At 47.4% G+C, this 9,990-nt stretch overlaps 1 protein-coding gene across 1 annotated transcript; it reads right to left on the bottom strand.

The window, feature by feature from the left end:
* Positions 1 to 448: 448 nt before the first annotated feature.
* Positions 449 to 2,341, bottom strand: LOC132510837 (C-C motif chemokine 2). The gene is made up of 3 exons (XM_060133262.1): positions 2,211 to 2,341; positions 1,331 to 1,448; positions 449 to 950 (listed from the first exon to the last, which is right to left on the bottom strand). Exons 1-3 carry the CDS (start codon positions 2,284 to 2,286, stop codon positions 845 to 847), a joined length of 300 nt encoding a protein of 99 aa, XP_059989245.1. The 5' UTR covers positions 2,287 to 2,341; the 3' UTR covers positions 449 to 844.
* Positions 2,342 to 9,990: the final 7,649 nt, after the last annotated feature.

Here is a 9,990-nt window from a genome sequence, read left to right as displayed (position 1 = left end):
TCTTTTTTGGCCATGCCACATGGCTTGTGGGATTTTAGTTTCCTGACCAGGGATTGAAACTTGGCCCTCGGCAGTGAGCTCACAGAGTCCTAAGCACTGGGCCGCCAGGGAATTCCCTCTCCTTTTCTTAATGATCTTGTAATTTGTCTAGAAAAATCTCATGCATTCATCAAAGATAAGTTCAAGTCATATATTCTTTTTTTTTTTTTTGCGGTACCTGGGCCTCTCACTGTTGTGGCCTCTCCCGTTGCGGAGCACAGGCTCCGGACGCACAGGCTCAGTGGCCATGGCTCACGGGCCCAGCCGCTCAGCGGTATGTGGGATCCTCCCGGACCGGGGCACGAACCCGTATCCCCTGCATCGGCAGGTGGACTCTCAACCACTGCGCCACCAGGGAAGCCCTATACTCAGCTTTTTAATTTCCTTCAAGAAAATGTCAAAAGACAGGTTTTGTACAAAAATATATATATTTTGTTCAATAGTTACATAATATACATTTCCACAATAGCACTTTCAGCAATGACTTAGAATGTAAAACAAAAAGTTTTTTCATTAATCATCCTTGCAAGGACCCTCCCGCCATCCCAGGGGTAGACTGGGATTCACAGAGGAAAGCAATTTGCCCAAGTCTCCATTTAAAAAAAGAAACAAAACACTAGTAGTCATGGAAGATAAACTTAAAACATCAATAACTTAAATAAGATTAATATTACTTAAGACATCATGTTTCATATCAATAAAGTGCACACTCTTTAAAATTATAATAAGATAACATCATAGGGCAGTTAGGGAAAGCCAGAAGAAAACAAACTGTCTTCAGATTCTCGGGTTGTGGAGGGAGTGCTCAAGGCTTTGGAGTTTGCCTTTTCTCGTCCAGATGTCTCATGGAGTCCTGGACCCACTTCTGCTTGGGGTCTGCACAGATGTCCTTGCCCAGTATGGTCTTGAAGCTGTGGAGAAGAGAGGGGACGGTTAGATGGAGTTCCGTTGAGATTTCAGCCTATGAATGCAGCCTATTTACCCCAAGACGCTGCCATGGGAACTTGAGGAGGAAAGCAGGTGGAAGGAGGGAGCCCAGGGCAAGTCAGTCCTGTGGATGGTGCAGTTAAAGCCATCCTGATTTCAGGCTAAAGAAACGGATGGTCTGAATAAGCACCCAGATGGAGAGTGATGTTAGGAGTAACTTCTTCCCTTGTGGCTGCAGTTTTCCCATTGGGCACCTTTGGATATTGGATTAGGTCATGTAACTCTCTGACTTTACATTTGTGAGCCATGCCCCTGGCGCCCCGAGGAAGAACTGGACCACGGAGGCCTGAAGTGTTAAACTCACATCACAGCTTCTTTGGGACACTTGCTGCTGGTGACTCTTCTATAGCTCATCAGCCTCTGATTTGAGATCTTCTTATTGGCGAATGTATAACAGCAGGTGACTGGGGAGTTAATTGCATCTGGAAATAGAACCACAAAGAAAAAGCACTTTAGGATGGACTAGGTTCTTTCTGATCTCAATCAGAGCAGAAAAGAGGAGTAAGGAGAAGACAAAAGGGAGTCAGGAGTGGAGGTAGAACCGCTTAAATCCCAATACTTCTGCCTATGCTAGAATAGCATACAAACTCAGTTTCCTATGCTCTAAAATGGGTATACAGCATCGATAATGAACTGAGGGAAGGGAGCTCTGTTAAAACTAAATAACTTAAAAAAAAACTAAATAACTTTTGGAAGTGCTCTTAGGAGGAGCTAATAATCCAAGTTATCAGGGTCAGGGACACAGCTGTGGGTCCCCTTTAGGCTCCAAGTAATCGATGCTTGGTTGTGAGTTTCCCTGGTACCCACTGCCTCTGCAAAACTGAGTCTCTGGAGTCCAGATTCCAGGTCTCCTCCTCTGCCCTCCACAGTATCTGGAAATACCCTGCCAGAGAACCCCCTCTCTTTATATCCCAGTCCCCAAATTTTGCTGAAAGGAGCCAGGGCAGTAACTACTCTGGGTTCAGGCTTCCAGAGCTGGAGTTCTGGAAGGAGCTGGATTTGGGGTCTACAGCTGGAATTCTCATCCAGGCTCTGCCCAAGGGAAGCTCTGTGATCAAGCTCACTCCTATGCCTCTCTGACTTTCCTAGTTAAAGCGAGAGTGTGGGTACCTTCTGCTCTGATGGCCCATCACAACCCAGGGATGGGGTGATGTGCTTCAAAGGGAAAGAGACAGGGGGCTTACCTGGCTGAGCGAGCACCTGGGTGCTGAAGGCGGCTGTTGTGAGCAGCAGACACAGGAGGACTGCGGACACCTTCATGTTGGAGGGAGAGGATTCAAGATTCAGCGTGGGAGCTGTTGGTTTCTGGATTGGTCTCAGCCTCTCTCTGCTCGTGCAGTGGCTTTGCCTGCCTTTTATTGAAAACCAAGAGGGTGGAGCAATGGGAGAGAGGTTGGCCCAGGGCAGCATCCTCCTCAATGAATGACGAAGTGGAATCTTGAAAGTGCTGAGCAAGTGAAGCACCCGAAGACATTTCCAGGAAGTAGAAGAGAGAAGCGGTAGGTCAGGACTGGACACTTTTTCCATTCGAAGCTGAGATAAAAAGAAATGGGAGGAGCAGGGTACAGTTATATCCCGAGAGACCACAGACGTAAACCAAATGGTTTATTCTTAATGATTCTGCTTTCTCCGAAGTGAAAACTGCAGAAAGGAAAGGAAGCAAGAGAAAGAGAGGTCACAAGGACGATGAAAGCATCTCTGAGCTTAACCATGGTTTAACCCTGGTCCACCTTCAAGCAACATCCCAGGGGACCTTCAAGCCAAGAAACGGTTCTGAAGTCTTGGCAGCCCCCCCCCCCGCAACAGCATACTAAATCCCCTTGCTCTTTAAAATGTAGGATGGTGGTACAATTGAAGCTTAGCCGAACTATAGGGTTTTTTTAAACTATAAAAGTGAATTCTAGAATCATCGGATTTAAGACTTGGAAGAAGCCCTCTAAATCATGTAGTGCTGCAAAAGAAATTTTCATGTAATACTAATGCAGTACTTACTCTGTGCCAGGAATATTCTAAGCCCTTTACAAATGCCAAGCCTTTCAATTCTCCAACCCCATCTAGTAGGTATTGTTCATTCCAATTTTATAGCCAGGCAACGAAGATACAGAGAAGTTAAGTAACTGCTTGAGTTCCCCCAAGGAGAACCCAGTGTCTTGTGCTGTCATGACTAGGACATATGAAAGGGGCACATTCTCCAGCTGGCTGTCTGGTCATTTACCTGGGTGCCCTCTCTCCTCAGCCTCTGCCAAACTAGCCGACATCTAAAGGGGAGTTGGGGATGTTCCTTGCGGTTAAGTCATTATGGGATTTGGAGCCTGTGGTTAGCACAGCAGGCAGACAAGACAAGAAGCGTGTCCTTTGCTATGGCGGCTGTTAGCCCAGCTTCTTTCTGGATTCCTAGGTAGCAGGGGTGAGCAAAGGAACAGCATTACTGGAATTAGAACACTTGCCTTCATGCTGCAGCTCTGTCTTAGATTTCCTCAGAAACCCCAGAAGCAGTCATAATACCTAAGACCTCAGCATTCATTTCAGTGAACTCTTTTCTCTTACAAATATGATAGGATTCCTTGAGGCATGTTGGTGGCTAAGCCGAGCCTCGAATTCAGGTCTCTACTCCACCATTCCACTGCCTCGTGCTTTTGAGCTTGCTTGGTCTTTGCCCAGTGGGCATGGAAGGAGCTGGTGACCTTTCTTTCTTAGAGAGTCTTTGAGACAAGGTCTATGAAATACATGGAACTTTTTGGAAGAACCTTCTGACATTTGTAACCACTAGTACATTTGTAATAAGAAATGGGTTCTATTGAACAAACGACTGTATCTGGTCCATATTAGTGGTCAGTAATGGCGAAGAAGAGGACTAGCTGGTGTCACTGAGTGTTTCCCAGGAGCCAGGCCCTGTGCTTGGGTGATTTCCAGCATTGTCTCATTGGTCCTCCAAACAACCCAACTTGCCTTACATTGCAACTGAAGTGAACTCACTTGTCGAGGATCTCACAGGTAATAGCAGGTGGGGCTGAGATTCCCACCCAGGACACTGATTCCAGAATCCCTACTTCCAGGCACTAGGCTTAATGTCTCAGGATGGATATTGGTTTCCTAGAGAATCTAAGAGCAGAGAATCTATGGAGAGGCCATGCCAGGCTCTTGGGTGTGATTCCAAAAGGACAGGACAAAGAGAACAAATTAACTTGGGCACTGCTCTGCTTGTGCCCCTCTAGGAGGCTTAGCTGCATTCTGCCTGACTCCTTTTAACCCGCCTACCACCTCCTCACCCCCGACTTGGGCTGTTTTGCTCAGTGCTCTGCCAACAGCTCTATCCATTCTTACTGAATGAGTCAATTATTTTCAGGAATGGAGACTGTGTAACGTCATGTATGTCTTCCCAGACCATCTCACCTTAACTTCCAAGACATTTTTCCTCATATTAATGGAAACTCCTCTCTAGTCTATTAGTGTCCTTTTCTGTGGACTTGGTGGATTTCATCCCGTTTCCTTCTAGAATCCGGTCATTCCTTGGATTTTTGTCTAGGTTAACAAATTTAAAGATGTTGAGATCTTAAAAATTGTAAGTCTATAGGAAAAAAACCCCACAAAACCCCCATAATATTGAAAAGTAATAGAACATCTGGGTCTGAAGGTTTTATCTGGAAAGTTTTTAGCTGGATAGATATCAGGCTTTTGTATATGATTATTAAGGTTGTCTATTTCTTTGTGGGAAAGTTTGGGTAATTTGTTTCTTGTGATGTATTCGTTGATTTTATGTACTGTGTTGAATTTATGGACATATATTTGTCCACAATATTCTTTTATTACCTCTTTATTGTCTAAAGGTTAAAGGCCGATGTATCATCTTTCATTCATGACATTGATAATTTGTCTTTATAAATAAAAATATAATTCCCCTAAAAAAATCAAGATGTTGAGATCTTGAAACTGCTCTCTCTTGATTCTGCTAGGTAGTTATCATTCCTCGTCTCCTAGAGCCAATGCACCTGTAGAGATCTTACAGTACATCTCCTCTTCTTTTGTAAGGAAACCATATTCTTGATATGGGCAGGGAGAGCAGCTGGCCCCTGGTCACCCATAGTCACACAGAGAAGTTTTCTGGGTTTTTTTTCTGAGTTTTCAGGCAGACTTCTGAGTATTTGAAGCCATGTCTCTGCTTCAGGAAGGGATCACCATTTTTGGAAAGTGACTCAGTCACTGCAAGTGTCAGGCAACAAACAGATCAAAGGTGAAAGATGAGTCAGAAGAGAAAGTCTTCAGGAAGATGGTAGCCATCTCCCTGTCACTTCTGCTCAGTCAAGAAGAGCTGCTCTCCCCGGCTGGAGGGTCAATCACAGGATGGGAGAAACAAGTGGAAATTCCCACTCTGAGGCAGCTCTGGAAGTCCCCAGATTCCTTGGAGAAGAATGCACTTGGCTGGAGCCTGCATTCCAGATGCTGGGTTTGGATCCAGAGACGTCTCACGGGGGGCATGTGCTGCGAACATCCCAGTGCAAGGTCCGGGTTGGGGCCCTGCTTGAGGGCATGCAAGGGAAAGGCCCCGGGGAGAGTTGTGGCGAGAAGGCAGGGTTAAGGTTTTGCTGTTCCCCAGAATCCCCAGTCCCCCTGGGACCCCTCCTCAACAACACACAGATGAGGAATGGAAAAGTTCCTCTTGGTGAATAATCTTTCCTTCCTTCCTCCCTGTGGGCTGACCTCACCCTCCGCCCCAACCCGGATCTTCCGCGTGGACCTTGATCATCGGCCCAGACTCCCACTCAGTGTCAGGGGCAAAGGAAAGAGGAACTGAGAGTGAGATTTCTAGACATATCAGAAGCCAGCACCTCGCCCCTGCCTTGGTCCCTTCCACAGTTCGCTTGCTTCCCCCGCTGCATCCAGCACGGGGCGCACTTACCTTTGCATGCTGATGCTTCTCCGGTTCAGGCCTTAGAGTGAGATACACGGTAGGCCTTGCACCCATTAGGTCCTTTCTAGACACTTCCCCAGGCCTCTCCTCCAGCTGCTACCTACCGTTCTCCTCCACGTTAGCTCTGAATTCTAGGGAGGACAGAGCTTATTTTCCTGGGGCCCCAACTCTAAGATCCCTCGCCTTTCAAGGATGAGAAATCCATTCTTTATTCTTGCACAGAATGTCAGATAAAAACAGAACCTTGGAGATCATCTTCCTGTTTCATGGATGGGGAGATTGAGGCCAAGAAAGAGGCTGTGACAGGCCTGAGGTGACGTAGTAGATGAACACCAGAGTTTGTGGGGATTTGTCCGTTTCTGGGTTCTCAGCGTAGCACCCTTCCTCAGATGCTGCACTAACTCCTTGTTATAACACACAAACAGTTAGCATCTTTTTGGTGCACAGCACCAGGTAGGGGACTGGGGTTGGAGGATGGGAAAAGCGAGCCAGACATGCAGCCTGCTTTCCAGATGAGGTGATTAAGTAGCCACGGGAAGTGAGGCTGAGTTTATAAATAAACCTAAGCAGTGCTCACCCCAAGCTTCAGCATCCAGGCATTTCCTGTGTTCCAGGTGGATCTGCCCCAAGTTTATATGTGTGAAAGAGCCGAGGATGTTTGGGGGAGGGAGCAGGGGGGGATAGCCTATGGGAAAAGAAAGGAAAGATTCACCTGCAACAGCCAGCTCTTGTTGGTTGGGGACGGAGAGGATGGGTCTCAGCCCAGTGGGGGGCTTGTCACTTAGACTGCCTTGTGGGCCAGTCCTCAGGGACCAGCACCTGAGCCCTACAGCGAGGGGCTGCTCTGGGCAAGGGGGTCACGTCTAAGAAAATCGTTAGGGTAATGACAGTGTAAGACTCGATACTGCTCCCCAGATAGACTGTAACCAGGGGTAGCACCGTGTGGGAGAAGCCACTTTCTTGGGATTGCACTGCCCAAGGTGCCCCAGGCAGTGTCAAGGGGGCTGGCGAGCACATTTGAGGTACCCCTGTGACAGCCCTGAACTTGGGGGCATCGTAGGGAAACAGAGCTCATGAAGAGCAGGTGGAGTGGAGACAGAGGAACACTGCTTTAACAGCCTTCTATGGCATCCGTGGTTTTTGTTTGTTTGTTTGTTTGTTTTTGCGGTACGCGGGCCTCTCACTGTTGTGGCCTCTCCCGTTGCGGAGCACAGGCTCCGGACGCGCAGGCTCAGCGGCCATGGCTCACGGGCCCAGCCGCTCCGCAGCATGTGTGATCTTCCCGGACCGGGGCACAAACCCGTGTCCCCTGCATCGGCAGGCGGACTCTCAACCACTGCGCCACCAGGGAAGCCCGGCATCCGTGTTTTAACACCTGTGTTGGGGTCCTCTGAAGGAAACGCAAGTGACACACAGAATCACTGCAATAACCAGAGAGATGCAGAGCTGTGAGAGCCCCAGCTACGGGGCTCAGGAAAACTTCATGGTGGTTATTTTAAGATGGGCTCAGGGGTTGGCAGGTTTCGAACCTTGGGTGATTACTGGATGGAGGAGGGGTGCATTCTGGAGCGAACTTAGGTCAGAGGTTTAAAGTGCTCACATAGCTTCTTGGGATCTTGTTAAAGTACAGATTCTGATTCTGTAGGTCTTGGGTGGGCCTGAGATCCTGCATTTCTAACCAGCTCCCAGGTGAGGCTTATGGTACTGGTCTATTGTCCCATTAGAAGAACCTTAAAAGGGCTCAGCAGGGGAAATTGTGGTCAGGGGTGGGAAACATGAGCAGTTCATCGTGTCTAGACAAGGGTTCTTACCTGTGGCTCTTGGCTATAGGCTTCAAGAACCGTCTGTAATTGTGTCCCACATTTATGTGATTGTGTATTTTTCTGGAGAGCAGGTCTGTAGCTGCCATCAGATTAGCAAAGGCATCCATGACCTCCAGATAGTAAAGGACCACTGAACCTAACAAAAATAGAGTTCTGGTCTTCACCTCTGACCTGCTGAATCGCAGTCTGTAATTTTATTATTTAAAGATTATTTTTTCTTTCTTTCCCCCTTTTTTAAATTGAACTATACTTGATTTACAATGTTGTGTTAGTTTCTGCTATACAGCAAAGTGATTCAGTTATACATATGTATTGATATTCTTTTCCATTGTGGTCTATCACAGGATATTGACTATAGTTCCCTGTGCTCTACAGTAGGACCTTGTTATCTATTCTCTATATAATAGTTTGCATCTGCTAACCCCAAACTCCCAGTTCATCCCTCCCCCACCCCCCCAAAGCTGTATTTTTTTCTAAGCTCTCCTCCTACCCTCAGATGATTGCTGGTCTATATTTGGGCACCCCTGGGCTGAGCATAGGGTGCATGGGGTAGAGGCTGTGCTGGAGGGCTGGGTGGCACAAACAGGAGAAAGGCACAGGCAGAAAAAAGAAAACAGGGAGATGGAAAGTGTAAGCGAAGAGAGGGGGTAAAGAAGAGGGAAACTTGAATCCTGGAAAGAGCCCCAGGCAATGTCAGGCCACTAGGGCCAGAGGCCTGGCTCTGCTTCTGTCTAGCTGGATGGCTTTGCACAAGTCACTTGACTTCTCTGGGCCTCTTCTGTAACGTATGATTAGTAAGACAGCGTTTCTAACATTGTCATGAGGCTCCTATGAAATAATAAGCCAAAGGTGTTTTGTAAGCAACGTGTAAAAAGCTGTGTCACTCTGAGGGCCTGAGCAATACAATCTCAGACAGTCTCTGGGTACAAGGCCAAGCCCAGGAAGCCCTGATACTTTTTTTTTTTTTTTTTTTTTTTTTTTTGACTGCACTACATGGCATGTGGGATCTTAGTTCACCGGCCAAGGATCCAACCCGTGCCTCCTGCAGCTGGAAGTGTGGATTCTTAACCACTGGACCACTGGGGAAGTCCCTAAGCCTCCACTCTTATTTCTTGCTCTGAAAGTGGATTGGGCATCTATATCATGCAGTCAGGTTTCGATTTCCCAGGCTCTTTTTTATCAGTTTTCTTGTCTGTGTGTGGACAGGGAGAGAGCCTTTAGGGGCTGACAAAAACTGAGGGTCAGAGAGGAGCAGCTCCCAAATTGAGTTAGGGTATCAGCTCCCTCACCCAGCAGCCAGCTCTCACTGGAAGTTCACATTCTGACAGGTCCTTGTCTGCCTTTAACCTCCTGTGGCCCCCAGAGTCATTCTTGGCTTCTAGAACCCTCCATGCTCCATCCCACCTCAAGGCCCTTGCCCAGGCCAGACCCCAGCTCCTGGTACAGTGTCTTTCCTATAATGGATTATCAACAAATATTGTTTGAACTAATGAACAGCCCAAGAATCTCACAGCATTTCTCCCAGGTATCTGAATTATGGGATGATTTAGTATCAGGCAGGGAAATGAGTAGGGAAGCAAGACTTTTTTTACCGAGTTCCCCACTTCTTCTATTTGGGGACGAGATCGTGGCAGGGCTGGGGAAACAGTGCCTGGACCACTACCAAATGGTGGCTTTTGGGGGCCCCATAAATCCCTCATGGGGATGGGCTGTTTCTCCCCTTTGGTTGCAAAACGTGCATGCCGAGAAAGGGAAAGCTCAACCCAAAAAAAGCTCCTTCTTTGTTAATAGTTTCAGGTGGCTCGCTGGTGGAACCTGCGGTTGCAAAGCACTGGCTACACTCCAAAGTTCTCCCTGCATTTACGTAAATTGGAGTCTGAGAGAGGGTCTGAATGAGGATGCTGAAGGTATTTGTGCAGGGGAGAGAGTGATCTTGGGGGAAATTGTTCTGCAAAACACATGCAACTTTTCTGGCTTAGATGCAGGGACCTGAGAACAAAACATTATTAAATAATCCACCTAATGGTGTAGGAATGTCAGGCATGCAGGTGGGCAGGGATTTTTGTCCTGTATCCCCAGCACCAGCACCCAGCGTTAGGGGTTTGACATATATGTGATAACGAATGAATTAGGGGAAGATAACTAGAGCTGGAAGGTGCCTGAGAGGTCCTAGAGTTGACAATCCCTGCCCTGATTAAATCAAAATGGGGAAAAGAATGTTTCCCAGGATTT

This window comes from Lagenorhynchus albirostris, chromosome 20, assembly GCF_949774975.1.
Source record: "Lagenorhynchus albirostris chromosome 20, mLagAlb1.1, whole genome shotgun sequence".
In the NCBI taxonomy this organism is placed as follows: Eukaryota; Metazoa; Chordata; class Mammalia; order Artiodactyla; family Delphinidae; genus Lagenorhynchus; species Lagenorhynchus albirostris.
Note: the sequence above shows the minus strand (reverse complement) of the source record. Positions and strands in the feature narration are given on the sequence as shown.